General features: G+C 46.3%; 1 protein-coding gene across 1 annotated transcript; it reads right to left on the bottom strand.

Annotated features, from left to right (window-relative positions):
- Window positions 1–3,431: 3,431 nt before the first annotated feature.
- Window positions 3,432–24,933, bottom strand: LOC119404960 (uncharacterized). The gene is made up of 9 exons (XM_037671690.2): window positions 22,994–24,933; window positions 20,541–20,789; window positions 19,708–19,891; window positions 12,688–12,945; window positions 10,628–10,783; window positions 9,732–9,878; window positions 8,716–8,840; window positions 6,963–8,288; window positions 3,432–3,947 (listed from the first exon to the last, which is right to left on the bottom strand). The coding sequence occupies exons 1-9, from the start codon at window positions 24,584–24,586 to the stop codon at window positions 3,702–3,704; spliced, it is 4,284 nt and encodes a 1,427-aa protein (XP_037527618.1). The 5' UTR covers window positions 24,587–24,933; the 3' UTR covers window positions 3,432–3,701.
- Window positions 24,934–25,097: the final 164 nt, after the last annotated feature.

Genomic DNA, 25,097 nt, shown 5'->3' with positions numbered 1-25,097 from the left:
CCTCACTGCATTTCAACCAATATCTGAAGGGGCCCTTCATAACATTTTCAGCATGGTCAGAAAACGCTGCCGATCGGTAGTCGAGGGTCCTGAGAACACGCGAGCCAAATATTACAGCACAGCACGCGGCCTGGAACAATTATTTCTCAAAGCCGGCTAAAAATCGCTTCCTCTTCTCTCTACAAATGATGCCATATACTCAAACGATCGCGCCATATACCCAAATTCACGGACATTGGCTGGTTTAAGCATAGTTAATGCACCCGCCAGGCTGCATAGTTACTGAGCCTGCTGCGAGAGGCCGCCACGTGCCCGCACGTGCGATTGTGATCACAAAGTAAGCCACACTTTCGAAGAATAAAAAGAGAAGAAAGAAAGAAAAAGCGCTGAAGGACACAATGCGCATGTGACGTAACTTCTTTCCCACATGCCATCCCTCCCTGCTTAGCTCCCAGCGCGTTCGTCGGGACGAGAGAAGAGAGAAAACAATTACAGCATGCGACAAATCTATAACTCCACTCGTACTTGAAGGATTAAAAAAATTTTTGCGGCGGTCTATTTGTGAGGAAATAAACTCCTTTAGTGAAGCCATTCGATAGCTACATGGATAAGTGTTGCAGTGCCCCTTTAAAGCCATCTTAACTACCGCACTGTACGTTACCCTTAGGAACACCACTGCCTTGTGAATTCCTAAATTTAAAAAAACCTACACTTCTCAACCTTCAATGCAACGACAGGCACTCTTCACAGAATTGCGATATCTGTGTCTGTGGCAGAGTCAGAATCATAGACATGACAATTTTCTTTTTTTACAATTTTGTCAAATTGAGAGCCTTAAGAAATAAACTAATAGCCCCTACGCACAGCTGAGCTTCTGAATTTCTTCTACGCACATGAAATGTAGTATGTATGAATTATTTTAGCATTTGTAAAAGAACAATATCTGTATACTATGCCTAAATGAACATGGCCAGGCAAATGCTCAAAGCTTCCTCAGCGCCCATGACATAATGGCAAGAACAAGATGTGCAAAATGTTTAAGAAAGGCATCATTTCACACATGGACATCTTCAAGGCAAAGCAGCATCAAGTAGGCAAGACTGAGAATGTAGCGGTAACAACAACATCTTACTGAGAGACTGGCAGGCCTGTAGCCACAAAGCTGAACTCTACAATTTTTTTTTCTTTCGAAGTGTGAGGAACACATAGCATCCCTTAAAGAGAACACTGTCAATGACTGGCAATGAGCATAACAGTATTGGAAACACAGCTATATATACAAGTATAAAAAAAGAGAAATTTCAGGGATATCACAGCGCGCGCGTAAGCAGAAACATGCCGCTCATTTGAAGAGGCACCAATAGGAACTGCAAGTTATGAGAAGAAAGAGTTGGTACCTTTACATATAAGCTTGACTAAAATTTTTGTATACTTTTCGAGAGATCGAAACAGCAGATCTGAGAAATGAGAAAAACAAAACTGTCCCAAAAACAGCAAGCGTACAAAAGCACTTCCCGAAAATATATAACAAAAAAATCGAATGAACGGTTCTGGAGTTCAATGTGCCATGACAATGGTCCAATTATGGGGTGCAAACAAAACGCTTCAAATCGCTACCAGGCATGTGAAATTTTTAAAATTTTCACAGACGTTTATATATTACTCTTATAAGTGATTTGTGCTGTCAAATGTGTGTTGCATGGCTGAGGTAAAGACTAGCAACAAAAACAAAAAGACACTATCAAAGGAATGCATCAAGGTATGGAATAGGAAATTAAATGCTGCGAGAAAATAAGGTAGAATTAAACGTAAATTTTGATTGATGCTCAATGCTTTAAAAGATGAGCTGGAAGAGTACAGAAGTGATCAACTTGACAAACAGTAACTGTAGAAAACATAGATCCATAGCGCCAAAGATGCAAAGTTTTCTTTGGGTCCACATTCTAAAGAGAGGTTTTTAGAATGATTAAGATATCATGGATGTTTTTATAAGGCTGGAAAATTCAAGAACTTCCAATGGCAGCACACATGGGTAAAGATCAACATGTTATTTCAGAGTATTGAACACGCGTCCACCACCACAGAAACTTTCGAAAAGGTTCTTGATTATTGCATAGCGCATAAAATGAGATAAAAATAATGCCAATCATAGATCACTGACAATAACAAGTGTTGAGAGCCCCTAGACTTCTTTCCAGTAATCCATCCCCAAAAAGAATGCACTGGAGTTGGAGTATGTAGAACAACATCTTTTGGCACCACAATGACAACAAAGGTTGTGTGCACAAAGTTCAGCTGTTGGTACCCATACGCTGTGCAATCTTGTACTAACACAACTTAACTTACAGCAGAAATTAGGTTACATAACCTAATTACGTGAACATAACACAAAAAACTGGGAGTTAGCCAGAAAGTTTTTTGTGCTTTTCATAGTGTCAGTTGAAGCTGTAACCTAATAGTTGCAGCTTGGACAAGATGGTGATCTACGGTGCTTTCCCAGCAAGCTGAAATAAGTGAAACGAAAGCAATCACTAAATTGCAGATGTATCGAGCTCACCTAAACTGCCCACCCTTTGCAAATATAATCCCTAGCTCAACATCACTTGTTCTCAACGTTGCTGTTCCACTGACTAGCACACGTTTGAAACTTGTCCAATTAGACACTTGCGCCTATGCAGTCTTCAAGAGCCCCCTATCTTTAGCAGTGCCAGGATATGTAGACTCCTATAAGATCACAAACTTTTGCACTTACTCATTTCCACTCTACGCCCTCATCTAGATCGTAGAGTAATCTTTAAAACCTCAAGCTGCACGTCCAAGCAAAGCAGGGTTATTAAGACGTGACCTTTGAATGAAGTAGTCGGAACAATAACACAAGCGTCCATTCTTTCGTTTCACGTCCTTCTTTTGTTTGTACTGAGTGTAACACAAGTAAAGCATCCAGATACAAATGGCTCTTGCAGCAATCTCGCTAGCTTATTCCCTCTCAGACTTCACACAGACGTTGCATATTGTGGTGCATATAGTTTCATCCTTTGTTCCAACGCAGCACCTGCCCGGTTCATCAAGATTAAATTGCAAACTGGAGTCACTTTTGTCAGTACTAAACGAAAAGTGCACAGATTGGCATCATTTGTCACTGCTACAGTGTATACTGCATTTGGCAATAGCAATGAGTAATATTAAAGTTTCTGCTCTTGCATTGCACTACTAGCAGTGACAAACACTGCTAATTTGTTACGGTCAATGCGGGACTCAAAAACAAAACTGCGCTCAAACGAAGTACTAAGCATTAGCCATGGAGCACTGCCTCAATTTGATGGCACTCTTTGATTAGTATCTCGTTCAGGCGCAGTTTTTTTTTCTTACGTTCGCTTGTCGACCACATACTCCCCCCCCCCCCCCCCCACTTCCCTCTTCACCCCTAGCGCATTCCACAAAGGATTATGCTAACCCCACCAAACAACCCCTCCCCCCAATGACTAAGAGCAGGAGTCTTTAGACTAAGTAGTATATTCCATTCTACACAGCAGCTTAACTACTACAAAAGAAGGATAAGATCAGCGCATGTATTTGGCTCCTCTACTTTCGTGATGTGGCATAGCTTGGCACGTTAAACGGCACTGACTATGACTGCCACTAGCCTGAGCCTGTAAGGCACCAAGGGAAATATCACAGCTCTGCATTGTCACCACCAGCGGTCACTGCTCGAGGAACGATTCAATTTCCTTCTTGACCACGGCATCGCCCAGCCACGGCTGCAGCACGAGCTCTTCGAGAAACCAACGCTGCCAGTCGCGACCTACTGCCGAGACTAGCAGGTAGTGGCCGCTGTGGCTCATGTCTCCCCGAATGTGGACCTCCTGGACGCCCGACCAATCACGGAGCAGCTCTTCCACTTCCTCTGGGCTGTGACGAAGCAGGTCCATGAACTCAGGGTGCTTGGCCTGGAAGTACAAGTCATTCCAAACTAAACCTGGATTCAGCCAAGCATCTTGAACTGCTCAGCAGTATCCCTCTGATGAGCTATTTCATTTCAGGTACTGAAAACAAGAATGTGTTTGATACTATACTGATATGCTATACTACTAGGCTTGTGCGAATATTCGAGCAGTTCGGATATTTGAACGAATATTACAGTATTCAAATTCGCTTTGAAACGAATTTAAATTATTCTAAATTTCGAAGTATTCGAAATGAACGAATAGACATATATAAACCGCATGTGACCGTCTGTAAATGTGGTTTCACTGCTGTGGAGGGGTGCTGTGCAGCGAATGCACCTATTCAGAAAAAATACGCACCGCCGCGAAACCCCGCTTCAAGGTTAAATGACCATATTACCCTCACATCGATTCCTCATTTTTTAAGTTTAAAAGCTTGTTATACTGGCTTATATACTCTTAAGTATAGTCAATTTTAAAATGTAACATATTTTACAGACTATCAGTTGCATTCTACAGAAATTCAAATCCTGCTAGTATTCAAAGTTGCTCCGGCTTCCCTTCTAACCAAAAAGAATAACATTTACACATGCCTTGTTTCAATTTTGAAAAATATTGTGCAGGTTAATTGGGTCATGACAAATATGCTCATTTTTCTTTATAATATATGATATATACTATTCGAATTCGATTCAAAATTATTCGACCAAATCACTATTAGCTTCGAACCTAAAATTTACTATTCGCACAAGCCTATATACTACACATGTAATGGATTGACCACTTTGTGGAAAGGGGATGGGGGACCTAGCGTTCGATGTGACACCATAGTTAGCTTTATGGTGGGCTGTTTTGGGGGAACCGTGTAGCATTGAGCCGCATCAGAAATACTTAATCAAAAAAATAGAAAGAGTGCAAAATTTAGCCTTGAGGTTCATATACACCCCATATTCGCGTTTTTCAAGCGTGTCCCTTCTTCGTGACAGGGCAAAATTGAAGAAACTCTCACATCGCAGAACTGTATCTCGCATCAAATTTTTGTATCACAAGTTGTACCACGGTCACTACAAAATACCGCGAGAAAGTTACTTAACTGAGCCCACCATTCGGTCTGGCCGTACAAACCACAACAAAACAGTTAAGCAACCATTCAGTAATATTAACACACATAGATATTCTCTTTTCCCCCATGCAATTTCACTATGGAATAAATTGCCAGAGGAAGTAGTTAACGCTAACACAACAGAATCGTTTGTTCAGCTTTTAAATAACCTTTCTTGTAAAATTATTTTATACTGTGTCACAATGAAAGTATACATATAGTTGCTTCTTGTGTTCGCTTTTTCGTCTGCTGCATAGTCTTATGGGTTGCTTAGCCTTATTTATACATTTGCCTGATGTGTTCAATTGTTGTATGTGCATGTTTTCTTACTGTTATGGTACTGTTATGGGCCGGATTGCGAAGGACATTTTTAGGGGCGAAGCTCCTCTTAGTCTAACCTTGTCACGCCTCCGTTGTCCGGCATAACCACCTTTGCAAACTGCCTATACTTCGTCTTTGCAAACATTCCACTACGACCCATCACCGATCCTTTGCAAACTGCCCACTACTTTGTCTTTGCAAACATCCCACTACGATCCATCACCGATCCATTACTTCACCGACCATAAAGCCGTTATAATGAAGGGGGAACGAAAGCCACCTTTGCAAACTGCCCACTACTTCGTCTTTGCAAACTTCCCACTACGACCCATCACCGATCCATCACTTCACCGACCATAAAGCCGTTATAATGAAGGGGGAACGGAAGCCACCTTTGCAAACTTCCCACTACTTCGTCTTTGCAAACTTCCCACTACGACCCATCACCGATCCATTACTTCACCGACCATAAAGCCGTTATAATGAAGGGGGAACGGAAGCCACCTTTGCAAACTGCCCACTACTTCGTCTTTGCAAACATCCCACTACGACCCGTCACCGATCCATCACTTCACCGACCATAAAGCCGTTATAATGAAGGGGGAACGGAAGCCACGTCTAGCTACCACTTACGATTAATAAAATTTATTGTAAACATGTATTGTGTAATGTACATTGGCGACAGTTGTAATTTTTGTTGTTAGTATTGTTTTTGTATATTCATGTACCCACTCCTGCTTGGGCCCGAGAAGGGCCTGCAGTATTTGTAAATAAATAAATAAAAAAAATATATGTATTATCTTGCAGCAGTAGCATGGCTAGAAATTTTTGGGGGGAGAGGGGGGGAGAGTTCAACCATACTTTATGTATGTTTGTGCACGCATTTGTATGTGCGTGCATATACACATGCAAAATCGAAAAACTTCCAGGAGAGGGGGGCGTTAAACCCCCACCTCTCATGGCCTTGCAGTATGGCCACTTAAAAAAATTGGGGAAACAATATAATCCCTTCTGTACAAGATTCAAGCTTTAGCACATGCCCATCAATGTAAAATAACCCTAAAAGCAAGACTTATCGAGAAAGCTGCATCCCATTCAAGGAAATACAATGTGTGCATTGCCTTTTATCCCCTTTACAGGTATTCAGCACAACTGTTCATTTATGTTTCATGCCTCAAATGTTTTACAAGTAGCTAGCAAATTCTATGTACGAACTCACACTTTGCTGAATTCCGCGATTTGGCGAGCAGAAAACCACAATATGATTATGAGGCATACCATAAAGGGGGACTCCCAATTATTCTGACCCCCTGGGATTTTTAAAACATCCACCTAAATCTAAGAACACAGGCGTCTTTGCATATTACTGCACTTGAACTGCGGCCACCGCAGCCAGGTATCGAGCTCACGTTCTCGTACTAAGCAGTGCAACACCTGAGCCATTAAGACACCGCACAAGGCAGCCTTTCCTTCTAGCATCAGATGCCCCTAAAGATTTTCAACACTGAAGCTTCTCAGGATGCTAAACACTTCACATTCATTTTTGCTAACATAGCAGTTACGTTAAATAAGGCTTGTCATTTTCTCATACATACTTGTATGCGAACGGGGTTTCCTTCTTGAACTATCTGCACTGGCTCGTGGAGTTCCGGCTCGCAGGGCAGACCCAAGTGGCACAGGTCTCTGGTGATAGCAAGCAGGCTGTAAGTTCTCACGGCGGCCATGGTGATCGTCCGAGTCATCGATAGGGACCACTTGCACTCGTTGCAGGGCGGGAACTGCACCCTCGCGCCACTCACGTGCCTCAGGAACCCGAGCACCAGCTCACCGACGGTAAACATCCTGCCATTGCATTGGGCATTCCCTTCAGTTTGCTCGGAGTCTCTACTCCCCGATTCTTGCTGTTGCGTGGCCTTAACAGAGTCCTCAAAGATTTTGGACAAGCACGACTTGCAAATGGAGGAATGCTTTGCTTTCGAATCTTTCACCAGTTCGTCTTTGACGGCCCACTTTGTGATTACTTCGAGGGCGAGATCCTTCGTAGAAGCTTGCGTCGACTCTTCGGCAAATGTCGCGTTCAACTTGGAAAGCAGGAAGTTTGGCGAAGTCCGGGGAATTTTCGCGTCACCTGACAGAGCCTGGGCGAGCACTAGCAAAATGTCGGCCAGAGCCCATGGAAAGCTGCAACAGCGCGATTCGTTCGGTGCTTCGGCACTGTACGTCACCATATACCACGCAGACGCCACCTGTAGAAGCACCGTCTTCCTTTGGTCGTCCGTAGTGACGGCCTTGTCTTCGTAAGCGGCTTCCACAGTGTCAAAAAAACGCTGCCGCGTCTCTTTGACCAGGTGCTGGTACTGCTTTGCCACTAGAGTCTCGACGTTCGTCTTCTCGTGGGTGGTCTTGTTGAAGTCGAAAACCTTGTTCACGAGGCCTGCGACCACTTCGCCCTCGCTCCTGATACCGTGCTGGCTGAGGATCCTCTGCATTTTTGATGCGTACTCGGCAAGCGACCGCTCTGCACTCTCTCGGTAGTCTTGCCAGCCCTCGAACTCGAAGAGCTTGCTTTGACAGTCACTTTCGATGAAGTGGTTTTCAAAGTCGGTGCTAACCACAGCTTCCAACGACCGATGAAGTCGGTACAGCTGGCCCAAGATCCGCTTGGACTGATAAGTGTTCTTGTGGCAGCCCTTCTCCATGAAGTCGGGGTACAACGGCGGCTTTTCCTTCTTGTCAAGGTGAGAGGACGTCCCGGTCTTGGCGAAGTCGAGGCACACCGAGATCTTGTCCGCAATCTTCAGGCAGCAGTCGGAGAAGATGCCGTCCTCCAGCTGGTCGGCCCAAGCGAGGTGGGCATTGGCCATCACGCCAATGTTGTCATTCTTGATGTAGCTGCAGATGAACTGAATCATGGCTTCTTCCTGCAACACAAACCCTCTTTATTAACCTTTGCCAAGCTTTCTTGCAATATGAAATGAGTTATGAAAATACAGAAGTGCTACACACTGTGATATTATATATATACAATGTATACAGAGGTATATAGATATATACAATGTATATACAGTAGACTCTCAATAAACAGAAATCTCTGAAACGGAATTTTCACTTTAACAGAACAACTGCCTCCAATATGATTGGTTTTGTACTTGAATTCTGCACCCCTGTTCATTTCTGAGCAAACGGAACTCCTGTTAAACAGAAATATTTTCCTGATCCCTTCAGGTTCCATTTAACGAGAGTCTGCTGATTATATATATCTATATAGATGTATTAGATGTATATAGATATATATCCATTCAGCACGACTGTGCCTTTTCCATACGAAATAAAAGTACATTAACGCACCAGGTCGTCGTCTGAATGACCTGCCACTGTGTGGTCCCTAAAAGTCATGGGCTTGCGGTTGGCTCCAGGAAAAAAGAGGTCTTTGTCCCATATCACCACGTACTCATCACCATCCAAATCAGAACCTGGCAACAAAGAAGCAATACTAGTATATAAGCATTTGGTGGATGACTTGACATATCGGAACACAATATTGCATCACTGAGGTCAAGAGATGATGCACACACAATGGTAAGACAAGTGCTACACGACGGCGAATAAGGGATGCACTCATGTTCCATATTTGCTAGCGTAAGGTGTGCACCACTCACTTTACATCTCAAGACTTTGGTAAACAGTGTCAATAGTGAGTGCGTGCACGAACTCCTGGAAAGGTGTATTCACGGTACAGCATACCTCACTGCAGTGAAAACACCTTTACAGGGGGTTATACGCGGTTTATGTATGTCTATTCGTTCATTTCGAATACTTCAAAATTTCCTAGAATTTAAATTCATGTCGAAGCGAATTCAAATACTGTAATATTCGTTCGAATATTTGAAGGGCTCGAATATTCGCACAAGCCTAGTGTGCACTAACATGAAAGCATTGTAGATAGCCATTACATCACTCGGACATTGCGTGCACTGGTCCAATTATATTTGTCACTTTACAAACAGTCTATCGAGCAAACATTATTGGACAGGCCCAATGGAACTGCTGCTATATCATGAGACACCCGTTATGACTACATTGTATATGACACACATGATGTGCTTCTTTCTCATGATACCTTACCAATGCCTATGAATGCTATTCAAGCAGACCTTGCAATGAGGTAGCACAATTAATAAGTCTTTGTATGAGCCAGTGATGAAGTATTTCGATACTCTAGCTGCAATGATATGATCTATGAAAGTAAGTGGACTGCAATGTAATACTTTCACAAACCACCGATTCACTCAAAATACACATACAATAAGCAAACTTTCTGTAAGACGTCTAGACCACAAAGGATTGACTGCTGGTACACTTACCAGCCATCTCATTTGGATGAGGCCTCGGTCCTTTTGCGGGAAACACAATGCAATCCTTGATGTGACGTAGCTCTGGCACGTCCACTGCTTCAAACTTTCGCACGTCGCCGGGGTGAAGGCACGGGCACTTTGTCACCAGCACAGTACCTGGAGTGAGAAGACAAAATGACGGAATATTCAGTCACATGTTATTGTTAATGTTCATCAGTGCCAGCACCAGGCAACCTGGTCTTTGAGGAGACCGAGAGACTATCAACAGGCACCATTACAAGTCTTGGATGGTCACAAAACTCAGAAACATTCACTTGCTGCTAAAGCTCTGAATGCAATGAGCCAATAGTGGCAAGCCTGCAGATCATGTCAATGCCTGTCCATGCTTTGTACTGTCAAAGGCTACGTCAAACATTAACTTCAAGGTGCTTGCTTCGGCTTTACCAACCATCTGCCGGTCTCCATGGCCACTAGGTCACCTGTGCCACCACAACTTCTCAGTAATTGTTTGGCTTGTACGCGTGAAGGAGGGAAGGTGGTTTGGTAATCTGCAAGTGGTAATATTATGTTACCACTACTATGTTACCAGTGTCACATGCTGTTGCTCGAAACAGCTTGTGATACTGGTGCTCAGTGTAATGTGTATTAAATGACTGTGTGACCCAAAACACCGATAAACAAAGAATATGTTACAACCACAAAATGTTTGCAAAATGTGTAAAAACAAAAAGCTGCTGCTGAGTGTTTTCTCCACATTGCATGCACATAGCATCTCCACATATCAGCCCAACAGTGTCTACTTGTACATTGCTGGGACATTGCCTGGACATTGTTTGGACATTGTGCACAGACATGTGAACTCTTCATGCTCTGAAAAAAAAAAAAAAAAGAAAGGAGCAGCTAACCTGTGAGGACGTGAGTTGCCTTGCTATCAGTGCCCAATTCAGTGTACTGAACGAAAACCTGGCCGTACTGAAGTCGGCCCGTCTCGTCCAAGACGCCCAGCATGTTGCGGCCAGCGCCACTCGCCACCGCAATGCGAGTCTTGGTACGCAGTCCATCTGAAATTCAAGACCACCTGCCACATCATTCACATTTTCGATGTCAACTTTCCAAATTTAAGACAAAAGAATCTGCTGCCACCACACAACTTGTAATGTACTGTCAGCGTTGGATGCTGAGATTATGCACTCAAACATGCAACAGTCACTAAAATGGCTCCCCATAACTCTGCAGTCAGTCACAGGGCATTTATTTGAATTTGCCTACAATACAAAAATCGTAACATATCATGTTATTAGCAAATGCAATTAGTAGAATGCCCATTATTTTCTATATTGTGAACCAGGTGAAATGGGGTAACGGTTGCCAGCAGGCAGTGACAACTCCATTGGTCTTCATCTCAAGAAAAAGTCCAGCCTGCTGCATGCACTCTGCAGCCCAACTAGCTTCAATTTTGCTGTTAACATATCCATTAATGCTCTTAAGCAAGAATTAAGAACTGAGGCTAACTAGTTTGTTAACTAGTGATTGACAGAAACTTTAAAGATCTGTCATAAATCTCACATTGCGGAAAAAAATTTCTTAATCTTTGTTTCTATGCATTTTAAAATCATTTAGAGAACACTCGAAGGAAAGAGCATTTTAAGGGCTCGTTTTTTTTCTTTGTTAGACACAACGTTAATTAGAACTAACAGACAAGAAAGCCAAGGAAAGTATTGGGGATGTTATTTGAAGTAATTATGATGTAAATGTGAAGAAAGTAAAGTGGACGAGAAGATAACTTGTTGACGGAGGGGACCAAACCTGCACCCTTCGAATAACGCGTCCGATGCTCTACCAATTTAGCTACAGCGGCGGTCATCCTCCCATCCACTTTATTCGGTATATATGTGTATTTAAACCTAGGAGTGTTTGCCTTGTCGCCGCCATGGCTGTGAGCAGCACCTGCGGTGCTGCTCGCAGCCATGGCGGCGAGTGTTTCACACTCGCCGTCAAAAAACACTCGACACATGATCGCCTTAGCCACTATAAACACAAGTTGAACAGGCTGCCCAGGCCATAAAGTAAAAAATTCAGGAGCCCTTCCCCTATCGGAAAAATGGGGGGTCCATGTTATGGTCGATGTTATTGCGATAGCAATTACATGGACCCCCTCGACGAGTTTTCGCTGTTGGTGTTGCCGTCATGTTCAGTATCAAGTCCAAAGTGATAACATCCCCTCAAGCAGCGTATGTTCTACCCGCGGGTAAACGGGCATGAGGAGGGGCGAACACGGCTGAAGCAGAGATCAAACGAGCCGGCCGCGCACATGCTATCTTGGCAGTCATCAGCGGTCGGCTCATATACCCTTCAACGTGCTGCGCTCTGAATGCAAAGAGACTGTGCAAAAGGAGCATCTCTCCCTGGAGCGACCGTATTCTTACACCAGTGTTTCGTAGAGTTAGGCGATAATGGATCCAAGACAGTTAGCTGCGAGCTTTATTTCGTGTAATATTACAATTTGTTGCTGTCGCATTCATTACTTCGCCCTTCCAGTGAAACTATGATTTTTTTTATCACATTGCGCAATGCTCCCTGCTAACTTTGTCCTTCCTTTATGCCGAGAATTGGACTTTCATTCACGTGCTTAGCAGCGCAATGCTTCTGTCGATACGGGCAACAATGACGATCATGCATTCCTATCTAGGCAACAATACAATGTGGCAACGTGAAGTGACAAATGAAATTGATAAAAGATCACATTGCCATATTAGAAATGGCTGATCGCCGACAAGCCCATGATTGAGAGAGTGTCGATTATTGGAAAACAGCGCATACAAAGGTGCACGTGACCTATGCACCTTCGAGGGCTGCATTTCTGAACACTTGCCATCGCTGGATCTTTCGCACATAATGCCGCCGCTGCCAAAATCTGTAACTTAACAAGCTTCACTAGAAAAATAACTGTTCCTTGAAAACTTACCCATGGCACTCTTGTACACAGTGCAGAGGAGCAGGCGCACGAAGGGATGCCGCGTCAGCAGAAACCCCCGACTCTGAAGCTCTCGGAAGAAGAACGGCACTTCCACGTAACTGCCGAGGGTATCCAGCGCAACATCCTCGCAGACCAGCGCGTCGGCAAGCTGAAGCACCATGTTCTGCTGGAGGTTCACAAAGGCGTGGCCAGGAACACCAAGCTGTTCCAAGATGGTGATCAGGGGCCGGTTAAGGCAAACAGTGCCTACGGAGCACAGAGAACAAACCACACTAAGCCGAGTTAAATGGACACAGAATTTCTTTTTCTGGCGCATTTTCTTCCCTTTTGGTGAAAAGTAGCCATCAAAGAAGGAATGTCACAGGAGCAAGCACTTCGACAAGAAAACTTGTCTTTGAAGAAATGTCCTGTTAGTGGCACGAGCAAGGAGTGACCCTCTAGTTTCACTTCCAAGCATAACCGGTTGAGCACTTACTTCTGGTTTTCCAAATATTGATAAGAAGTCTTGCAAAAAATAGGAATCAATGCTTCTGATTCAAGTTTAGAGTTATGTTCGTTACATATGATACCGGAACGCAATTTGACTTATGATAAGGGCCTATAACATTCAGGATAATTCATGAAAATTAATCGATCAAGTTCATTGAAAGATTGTAAGTATCCGGGATCATTGCGGCACCTGGTGCAGCAAATATCAACCATGAGCTCCCTTCTATGTGGCCTCTGAAATCCGCTTCAGAAGCGCACGATACACAAAGTTAACCCAAGGAATACAAGAGTGCCACTACCAGACACCTACGTCAAGAATTAGGGCCGCCTCCGGAATTTTTGACAGCTCCAGAGACATTCCTTATTGGACGACTTCTCATCACTTCTAATCTCAATCTTTCCCTGAACTTGTCTTGTTTGGATTCCTTTAACAATATAATCCAGCCATTCACCTTGCATATTTTCGACTATCCTAGATGAATGCATAACAGTTTGCATGCAGCAACGCCTCAGAGTAAAATCTTTCTGAATTCCAGCATGGTAACGTACTTGAGGAGACTGCATTTTCTTTCAAGTATTCAGTCACGCTGCTTATGATGTAATTTTTACCTATTCAGAAACAACTCCTCTCCCAGCACACAAAGCCAGCCAGTAAGAAAGTTTAAAGGACATTGAGGGATGCACACACAACTTTCCACGGGAAGTAGCTCTAAAATGTTTGTGCATTAGGAGCCACAAGGGGCTAAACCCAGCTTTTAGGGAGGCTTTTCCAGCACAGCGGTGCAAATGCGTGCTGAAAAATCGCACACTGTTGATGCAGAGCGCACGAGGGATTCTGCACCATCATCACAGTGCAAAACAGTCCCCCGGCTTTAGAAAAATATGGCCACATGAAACACGCGCTATCTTTAAGACATTCTGAACCTTCCCGTAGAAAGCTGTATCGACAATTTGACCTTCACATCAAACTGCCGATGAAACTCTGAAATTAGTGACGCAAGATAAGGTTGAATATGGCAAATCGGTTCTGCGAGAGCCACAAGGTGGAGGACTGTTTGTGAAAGCGAAAAATCATCATTCACCAGTTTCTATCAAGAAGTTACAAAGAAAAACCGGATTTCTCAGAACGAAAGCTTCCTAGTTAAATTAAATATTGTTACGGAGAGGAAGTGAAGGAAGACGAAGGGCTGAAGAGCCTGACTGGCGCGCGAGTGTGGCGGTCAGCCATCTTGACTCTTTTACTGATTCCTCTCTGTAAATACATATTTTATATACTCATACAACCCCGTATCATATTGGTGGAGGTGCGGGGTACTTCAGCAGGCAACGGAGCTCCGCAGCGGACGTCGCATCGCCCTCCCAACCATGGCTAACGTTGAGCCTCCTGCATCAACGTCGCTGCCTCCACCAACGTCGCCATCACCACCACTTGTTTTTGTACCACCTAAAGATCCCGGTACGTTCTGTGGGACCGATGGCGTCGACGTTGAAGACTGGTTGGCCATGTTTGAACGCGTGAGTGTACCGAACAGATGGGATCCCACACTTCAGCTGGCCAACGTGTTATTTTACTTGAGGGGCACTGCGAAGGTGTGGTACGAAAACAACGAAGAAGAACTCACTAGCTGGGACCAATGCAAAGAAAAGTTGCGAGAGGTATTTGGCAAACCCGCCGGCCGTAGGATCGCCGCCAAAAAGGAACTGGCCTGCCGTGCTCAATCCTCCACGGAATCGTACCTCTCCTATATTCAGGACGTGCTCGCTCTCTGCCGAAAGGCCGACAGTGACATGACGGAAAGTGAAAAGGTCGGGCATGTGCTGAAGGGGATCGCCGACGATGCATTCAACCTCCTGATGTGCAAGGGCTGTTTGACCGTGGATGCGATCATCAAGGAGTGTCGTCAGTTCGAGCAAGCAAAAAGCCGCCGCATTCTGCAACCGTTCGCCAGACTTCCAAACACCGCTGCCACGTCGACGTGTGAAGAGCAGTCAACACCACAACATCCTTCGCCGCCGGAAGACCTGACACGAATTGTTCGTCGTGAACTGGAAGCGAAGGCGCCCTCAGCATTCTATTCGCGCAGCACCGATGCCACCCCTGTTACCGTTCCTCTCGTTCAAGCCATCGTTCGTCAGGAGCTGGAAAATATCGGAGTGCATTCTGTGTGTTCTGTCGCCACGCCCAGAATCAGCGAACGCCTTTCTGCCACGTCCTCCTCAAACCGACGATTCTCTCCACGTTCTCGCAACCCGGCTGAGTGGCGAACTGCAGATGACCGCCCAATATGTTTCACCTGCCACCGCGCTGGACATATTGCCCGCTACTGCCGCAGCACATGGTCCTCGACCCCTCGTGCAACGACCAATATGACCCGTTTTGACAGTAATGCCCACCATTTTTCACCCGCTCCCGAGTCCAACGCCGCTGACAATGCCGCTAGGAACACTTGGTACAGCCGCTCGCCTTCGCCACGTGGACACCAATCTCGTTCGCCGCAAACACGTCGCCCATCGTCCCGTTCGCCACAGCCACGACGCCTATCGCCCCCCGTGGCTTTCGGCCGCACCATTTCGGAAAACTAAGAAATGCAGCCCCCGGAGGTGGTGCTGCATTGACGACTACGGCAGCAAATCCTCTCTCTGTACCCACCAGACGAAGTGTCATCGACGTTAAAGTAGACGGCGTACCTGTTCAAGCACTTGTCGACACGGGAGCGAACCTATCTGTAATGAGTTCCCGGCTACACACACGTTTAAAGAAAGTCCTCACACCAGCAGCTACACAAGTGCTCCGTGTGGCCGATGGCGGCACGCCAATCGTTCTTGGTATGTGTACTGCCCGCTTAAGTATAGTCGACCAACCTACTTCAGTCATCTTCGCCGTGATTGACCGCTGCCCTTACGACGTTATCCTTGGACTGGACTTTTTGTCAAATCACTCTGCTCTCATCGATTGCGCTACCGGCGTCCTTCAGCTAGAACTGCCTCAGCTCGTCGCTGCTTCCAACACTACCCCGCCGCGACTGTGCTCTCTTCAAGATGTGCGTCTCTCACCTCAGGCAGCCACCTACGTCGTTCTGACAGCAGAGCCGCAGGTTCCCGACGGTGAATATGTCCTCTCTCCCCTCGTTGACATTCTTTTGAGCCGGAACGTTGCCGTTCCGCATACACTCGTCACTGTCACCGACAACCGTACCTCGCTACCACTTCTAAATTTCAGCTTGTGCCCTCAAGTACTTCCTCGTGGCATGTTCTTGGCCAACATATCTGATGCTGACGAATTTGAAATTGCAGCTCTCAGCGCCGAGACTGATTTACTTGCGCCTACTGTGACTCACAGCTCATCTTCTTTGCCGGCTGATTTCTCGAAGATGATTGCCCCGGACCTCAACCCTGCACAGGCCAATGACATCCGTCGCCTCCTCGCGTCGTACAGTGACATTTTTGATCTTGACGACAGACCTCTAGGGCAAACGTCCGTCGTTCAGCACCGTATAAACACCGGTGACGCAAGTCCTATTCGTCGGCGCCCCTATCGTGTCTCCCACACTGAGCGCAGAGTGATCCAAACGGAAGTCGAGAAAATGCTTAGCAAAGGTGTCATCGAACCGTCAGACAGTCCTTGGGCCTGCCCTGTCGTCCTTGTAAAGAAAAAAGATGGTAGCTGGCGCTTCTGCGTTGACTATCGCCACTTAAACAAGATCACTTGCAAAGACGTATACCCGCTACCACGCATCGATGACGCGTTGGACTGTCTGCACGGAGCTACATACTTCTCGTCTATTGATCTTCGGTCCGGCTACTGGCAGATTTCTGTCGATGCAATGGACCGCGAGAAGACTGCCTTCGTAACACCTGATGGCTTATACCAGTTCAAGGTCATGCCCTTTGGCCTATGCAATGCTCCTGCGACATTCGAACGGATGATGGACTCTCTGTTGCGAGGTTACAAGTGGTCTACTTGTCTTTGTTACCTTGACGATGTGATTGTCTTTTCTTCCACCTTCGACAGCCACCTGACGCGTCTCGCTGCAATTCTCGCAGTCTTCAGAACAGCCGGACATCAACTGAATTACAAGAAATGCAAGTTTGGCCGCCGGGAGATTACCGTGCTGGGTCATCTTGTAAACGCTGACGGCGTCCAACCAGATCCTGAAAAGATCCGCGCTGTTCGCAGCTTTCCTGTGCCCCGCTCTACTTCTGACGTGCGGAGCTTCATCGGCCTCTGCTCTTACTTTCGTCGTTTTGTGAAGAACTTCACCGACATTGCTAGGCCACTAACAGATCTGCTGAAGAAAGACACCACATTCTCATGGGGCCCTGAGCAGGCTCAAGCGTTCACCGCTCTCATTGGCTTCCTGACTACTCCCCCCGTACTTGCCCACTTTGATCCATCTGCTCCAACAGAAGTTCGCACCGACGCCAGCGGGCACGGTATCGGCGCAGTTCTCGCTCAACGGCAGCACAGTCAACAGTGCGTGATAGCTTACGCCAGTCGCCTGCTCTCTTCCCCCGAGAGAAATTATTCCATCACCGAAAGAGAGTGCTTGGCTTTAGTCTGGGCTGTCGCTAAGTTCCGGCCATACCTATTTGGCCGCATGTTCTCCGTCGTTACAGACCACCACGCTCTCTGCTGGCTCACTTCTCTGAAGGACCCGACTGGACGTCTTGGTCGCTGGGCTTTGCGGCTCCAGGAATTTTCGTTCACAGTCACCTACAAGTCTGGACGTTTGCACAAGGATGCAGACTGTCTTTCTCGTCATCCGGTGGATCCTCCTGACCCCGCTGCGCATGATCCGGACAGCTGCGTAATGGCTTTTACTGACGTGAGCGACATGCGCACCGAACAACGTCGGGATGAGTCATTGCGCACCATCATCGATGCCATCCAGTCTGGCAGCACCGACGCCGCATTCCGTATGTTCGTGTTGCATAACGGCATCCTCCACCGCCGCAACGTCAGCATTGAAGGCCCTGAGCTCCTGCTTGTCGTTCCTCGCCATCTACGGCCCGTCATACTTGAACAACTTCACGACGCACCGACGGCGGGACATCTCGGAGTTTCGCGCACATACGACCGCGTGCGACGTCGGTTCTTCTGGCCTGGGCTATACCGCTCCGTGCGTCGTTATGTTGCTACTTGCGACCTATGCCAACGCCGGAAAAGGCCTCCTCTGCCGCCTGCTGGATTTCTACAACCAATTGAAGTTCCCTCGGAACCATTCCATCGCGTCGGCCTTGACCTGCTTGGCCCTTTTCCGACGACGACTTTGGGAAATAAGTGGATCGCGGTCGCTACAGATTATGCGACACGTTACGCCATCACGAAGGCCATGCCAACTAGTTGCACCACTGACGTCGCGGATTTTCTTCTTCACGACGTCATCCTCCTCCACGGTGCACCCCGACAGCTGCTGACGGACCGCGGCCGCTCTTTCTTGTCCAGAGTTGTCGACGACCTACTTAGATCTTGTGCCACAGAGCACAAGCTGTCTACCGCCTACCATCCACAGACTAATGGACTTACTGAACGTCTTAACCGCACACTCACAGAGATGCTTTCCATGTACGTCTCTCAAGATCATCGCGACTGGGACGCCACGTTGGCCTATGTGACTTTTGCATATAATTCCTCTAGACATGACACCACGGGATTTTCACCTTTTTATCTTTTGTATGGTCGCCACCCCATATTGCCGTTTGACACCGTCTTACCTTCCGCGCCATCTGTTACCATGTACGCTCACGACGCTATTGACCGGGCTCACATGGCTCGTCAAGTCGCCCGATCTCGTCTCGCCACGTCGCAGGAGATGCAGAAAGCCCGCTATGACCACCGGCATCGTAATATGAAGTTTGCCACAGGTGATTGGGTGCTCCTTTGGTCACCATGTCGCCGTGTAGGGCTCTCCGAGAAACTCCTGTCCCGCTACACAGGACCCTACCAAGTCTTGCGTCAAGTTAGCGACGTGAATTACGAGATTGCGCCGTTGCACTTCGATTCGTCAAGTACGCCACCTGTTGACATTGTGCATGTTTCGCGGATGAAGCCCTACTTCTCTCGCAATTCATCGCCGGACCTGCGCCGAGACGGCGCTACAACGCCCGGGGGTCCTGTTACGGAGAGGAAGTGAAGGAAGACGAAGGGCTGAAGAGCCTGACTGGCGCGCGAGTGTGGCGGTCAGCCATCTTGACTCTTTTACTGATTCCTCTCTGTAAATACATATTTTATATACTCATACAACCCCGTATAAATATTTATCCTGGAATGAAATATGTGGCCTGGATGAGGCCAAAGCCTCAATGGGGCAGCTCCTCTAGCATAACAAAAGGTAACATCAAGGTAACACAGCGAAAATGCAATTTCACTTCAACACTGAATACTTCTGTTGTCTCTTCTTTCTATTTCTATGTCACGTTTTGCACCAGATTTTTGTATTACATCAACCTATTCTTTCTAATGCATGGCTAGCAAGATGGCTGAATGAGCACCTCCTAGAGCAGTAAAGAATGACTCACGAGGAGCTGAGACCTTGATGACCTCAAGAACGTCGGAAGTGGAGCAAGGGAACTTGCACATGCTTTCCCGCAAAACCAGCTTGTCGCCATCTAGGGTTGGGTTCAAGCACAACATGCCCTTGTAGCCCGCGTAGCGGATCTGAATGGCCGACGGCTCGTCCTCGATGCCCAGCTTTTGGCAAACCTGTGAACACCGTAGCAGCACGTCAACGAAATCTCAGCAGGCCGACAGCTCCTACCAGAATGAAGAGTTTTAACGTGTCCCGTAACACACGAAAGACTGCTGACAAACCATAACTCCCCAAGTAAAGTCAACCACAAAAGTTTACAAACCACAGGATTTGAGTGAGAATGCTGAATTTCTGAGCAACTTGCGAATGAGGCCAGTAAATCTGCACAACACTACGTTGGTTGCGTATATGTACCGGTATAGACTGGAAATTCAGATACCAGGTTGTGTTAAATTTTGAAGGCTGTGCTACAAAGGTTCAGATATGAGTCAGCTAGTTTACACTGATCATGGCAATCCAGTACAAATGAATGTATGGGCAAACAAAAACAACGATGCAGTAAAATAGTTCAGAGAACCGGATGGGTGAACGGACAGGACAGTCAATGCATTATCCTGTCTGTTCACTCATCCTATCACCTGCACTGCTTCACTGTAATGAGGACTTCTACAAAAGGGTCTTATAGATATAATCCCCAATTTTTACATGAGTCTTTTTATACTTTGGATGCACCTATTCCTAAATCTCTTTTGCCTCCTTCATCAGAAATAAATTGGGTATGAGAGAAGAGTATCGAATATGTATGGAAAAGATGATTTGCACCTTCTGCAGCAGAGATCTCGACACCATGCCAATTCCGTCGGAGAAGACGTAAGGGTTTTTAGACTTTGGGTGGCATCCTCCAACCTTGTCTGCTTCGGTGACCGCACCAATCCCGAGGGGAACTTGCACCGATTCCTCGGTCGAGGAGAAACACTGACCCATGCGAGCCATTTTCTTGGCAATACTGGTGATTTTGCTGAAGTCGCCCATCCACTCACGAATGCCCTCGGGACATTGGCCTCGGGTGACCTTCACGAAAGGAAAATGCAAGTTCGACATGCATTGTAATACACACTTCCCGGCACAAAGCGTCATACAGAGGGCGTAGTGTATGAGATCTGTGAAACAAAACGTACAGTGTATTTCCCTCTAGAAGGAACACCTACCTGTCAATAACGCTAACATAGCTAAAACAGTTTCCCTTTATTAAGAGAGAACAAGTGGCAAGGGATGCATTAGGATGACACCTATGCGTATAATGTCAGTCTGCTTGTCTTTGTGCCATAATTCACCTATAGTTCATACCCAACCAACGGAGCATTCTCTTTGAGTGTGTACAATACCCTACTTTGGACAGACTGAACATTATATTATTACGACATTTCAGTGAACACAGGAGCTTAATGCATGGACAATACAGTAAAGGACAACATCAAGAACCGAGGAAATCTTTTCTTGAGAAAAGGGACAACCAGGCTCTTTGATTTCCCAAGCAAATGGAAGGTTCACCAATCAAAATGTTGGAAAGTACTTTCATAAAGAAAGCTTCAGCTGGACCGTGCGTATGCATGTATTCAATAATTCCTGGCTTAATTTGTTTTTATCAGGCATTGTCAAGCGCCTACAATCACAGATGTGACACAGAATATGGAGACAAAATGTGCCACTTAAATGGACAATAAAAAATATGTCATATATCAGATAAGGTCAGCAGATGCCAATTTTGGAACTGAGCAGGAAAATGTCACATTCAGCGGGAAAATGATGAGTATTAGCAAGGGTACGGAGGTGAGATGTCCCTCGTCAAATTTTGCACCAAAATAGTGGCACCAACAGTGGAAGAGTTTATGAGTTGAGGCAGAGCTGACAGACAAATGCACTGTATATATAGTTCTTTAGTGCTGATGAAACGGCAAATTTTGCTGAGCGGATGCTGAAAAAAAGCCATGAGGTCACAAGAATTTGGGGCTACAACTTCAAGCTAGTATGTGACAACTTTATGTTTTCCTTCTATGTTCATTTGACACTGTTTCTGTACCTACATTGTAAAGCTGATGCAATGCCTTATCTGTCCAGAGTTCAACACATTCCATGATGATAGCAGGTGCACGCCAGTACTTGATAACAATGAGATTATGCCAGAAAACACTGAACAGAACACACGTGGGGTTTATGAGAGAGTTTTCTCATGCTCAATTAGCAAACCTTGTTTTCTCTGGCAACGAATAGGGTGCTTATGTCTTTTTCTCCGTGGAAAGGTCTACTTGGTTTCATCCTACATCGTAGCAGACTTGCACAGTGCTCATGTGTTTGTGGCAAACAAATCTTTCATTGCCTGCATTTAACCAATTGTTAATGGCCAGTATATAGGTGTGTGTTCCCTTGCTCTTTCTCTGTTTCATTGTATGTGCACTGGTAACAGACACGATAAGCAGCTCTATGTGACAATCTCAATTTGCAAAGAAAGAAGTAAAATGTTTTAATATTTGTAGGTTTGACCAACAAGAACAGAAACAAACTTAGTTTGATGCTACCAAGGTGCAGAGGGTGGGTATGTGTTGTATGCACTGGTTGGTCTCACAGCCTACAAATATGTGATTAAGAGTTCAATATTGATAAAGTGAAGGGTTAAGCTTCATCAAAGCTGTCACGAGCAATATTGTTTTTCAACAAAAGCTTTATTTAAATTTTTATTCTTAATAATTTAGTCACAGCCCAAATGCTTACACAAAGCCATCAACAAATGGTTTTCACTGACACAATAGTCTAAACCACCTGTACCAGAAAATTAAGACAGGCAGAGTTAATGCTTTAGAAAAATATGCCTGACAAACCCACGTTTATAAAGACTTATATCTACTGTGTGCTTTATGTCTTATCGAGCCAATGATGGCCCTTTTAAACTCCCCGAAATGTTTCCCAGTGGCCTGGAAATCTCATAGCGTCTAACCATCTCCACACACAGTTGATAGCCTTTCCTCTTACCCTCAACTTTTGCAATAATAGGTATTTGTGTACATGTGTGCAGGTGTACCAGGAATTTTTTCCCGAGAAGAGAATAAGGTTCATAGACTTCACAAGTGCTTAGACTCTAATGTAATACGACAACTGCACTTATCGAAAATGAATAAATTAATAAAAAGAATGCTGCACTGAGTCAGCTGGAACATACTGATAGTCACGTGAACAGACAGGGAATCTTCATGCTACGTCTGCTATCCGCGACAACTTACTGTTGCAAAAAGCCAGACCCCATGGTCTCTCAGTTGACTACACGACGCTGCTAGGAGTTTGAACTGCCGGCGGCCAATGTAGATGCCCCTGCGGAGGGCTCGTCCAACAATGGCCTCCACAATTTCGTTCTTGTGTTGATGGAAGGCCAAGGAGTGAGAAAGTGGCCGGAGGTTGTCATCCCGGATTGTCACCCTCAACGCAAACTCAGGCAGAAACTTGCGTAGGACTCTGTTCTCTTGATGAACGCACGGGGGCAGCAGGAGGAGACGGGACGGTAGCAAGAATACGCGTCGCACGAGGCACGAGCCGGGAGGTGCCGCATGGGGCACAAAGGTTTGGGACATCTTGCGAAAGGCCTTCTCGATGGCTTCCGGGATGGTCACAATGTGCCGCGCCTCTATGTCTGCGCTTACCGCAAACAGGGCTGGCTCGAGAAGCGCCTGATTGTGTGAAGCGAACTCCCGAAGGGTCTTTGAGAAGCTTTCCAACAAATCGTGCTGTGAGAGCAGCACCAGTTGAGCCGCAAGGTCGCTGCTTTGCAGCATGAGGGCGTAAAGTGCGTAGCAGCACTCGTAGCCGACCCAGTCGGTTATGTGCGTGTCGTACCACTTACGCATGGCTTCCATCTTAGTGCCCACTTCGTGCACGTTGACGGACGTGTAGGCAAAGATTGTCCCCATGTCACACCTTCGGCTGAGGCGCCCTAAGATTTGGCGCGCCTTGAACTTGTTACGGAGGCCAAGCACCAATACGAAGTTGGTCCCAAGTTTGGACGATGGTATCACACTGGTGCAGAAGCAACCAATCTCGATTGCCCGCTCATACGAGAAATGCTCGGGATTTCGAGCGTTCGAAGTGTTTGCCGGATCGGACGGCTCGTCTTGTTTCTGGGAAGCCGTTTTTTCCGACTTCTTGTATATGAGTGGAAAAGTCGAGAGGTGTAGGTACACGTCTGTCGCTGCAGCATTGCCCTCGCGATCGTCCACGACCGCGCGCAGTATGTTTTCGTACGGGATCTCTAGCTTGTATGTGGTGTCCGGATTAGTGCACTGATGGGAATGTTGCAGCGTGAGGAAAATCCAGATGACTCGCACGTCATGCTTGAACACGCAGACTAGCTTATAACCGAGGGAGCTGCTAGGTCCAGGGCAAATGGACGCGCACTGAGCGAACGAAGTCAAGCCTACACAAGCCCCGAAGGAAAGAAACGACAGTTGAATGTTCCTTTCGCACGTCACAGAACCACGCTGGAAACCGTCTTTGCGATCGGGAGCAAGCCACTGGAGTAAACGCGGACTCCCTTCCACCCGTGCGTCCATGCACCACTGTCGAGCGAGCTTGAAGTAAAGTTGTTCCAGCTTGGCGGCTGACATACTGCAGTCCAGCAGGATAGTGCAGACAGATTGGTAAATGCGATCACCGTATCTGCCATTGCAGAACTCAGCGGGGTCAGACACGTCCACGCGAGCTGAAGCTATGCATGACTCAAAGAACTGCCGGTAACGTCTTACGTAGAGACCGCTGTCTTGCTTCGAATCGGGAGTCCACAGCGCCGTGAAAGTCAGGGTGTTACTAGTTGCACTGCTCGGCATGACTGCGATTTTTCTTCACCCGGCTCTGGTGGTTATGTGAAAGCTCGAAGGCAGCAACATGTCAAGCTACACACACAGTTGCCACGACACGGCACATACATCGGGAAGCTGGCTCCAACACGTACTTTGACAACATTTTGTAGCTGAAATCAAACGCGCCAGCCAGACCGCTCTTGTTTGCTTGCTCCTCAGTAAATGGTGCCAAGACAGCAGCTTACTTTGGCATCTCCAGTAACCTCGTGTCATGTATAAATTGCAGAAAAACGCAACGTAGAAATACGGGCAATCAGCAAACCACAGAGCTGCAGTGAGTCGGGCACTACTGATAACGAAACTACAATGAAACCGCAGATGAAACCAGGCGCTGATGAAACTAAACACTTTTGACGATGTCCGTGACGATGGCTAAAGTTGCTTTTGCTTCAAGCTTCAAGTGACGGCGCTAGCCAAGGCCAAAGCCGTCAAAGCGGTCAAAACTAGTCGAAATATTATGATCACTAATCTCAAGAAT

This window comes from Rhipicephalus sanguineus, chromosome 9 (assembly GCF_013339695.2).
Source record: "Rhipicephalus sanguineus isolate Rsan-2018 chromosome 9, BIME_Rsan_1.4, whole genome shotgun sequence".
Classification (NCBI taxonomy): domain Eukaryota; kingdom Metazoa; phylum Arthropoda; class Arachnida; order Ixodida; family Ixodidae; genus Rhipicephalus; species Rhipicephalus sanguineus.
Note: the sequence above shows the minus strand (reverse complement) of the source record. Positions and strands in the feature narration are given on the sequence as shown.

Coding starts and splice junctions, on each gene's coding strand:
- LOC119404960 (XM_037671690.2), bottom strand. CDS start 24,586: ATGCCGAGCAGTGCAACTAGTAACACCCTGACTTTCACGGCGCTGTGG. Junction 20,790..22,993: donor GGGTCTGGCTTTTTGCAACA/GTAAGTTGTCGC, acceptor CCTTTCGTGAAG/GTCACCCGAGGCCAATGTCC. Junction 3,948..6,962: donor GAAACCCCGTTCGCATACAA/GTATGTATGAGA, acceptor TTGTACTTCCAG/GCCAAGCACCCTGAGTTCAT.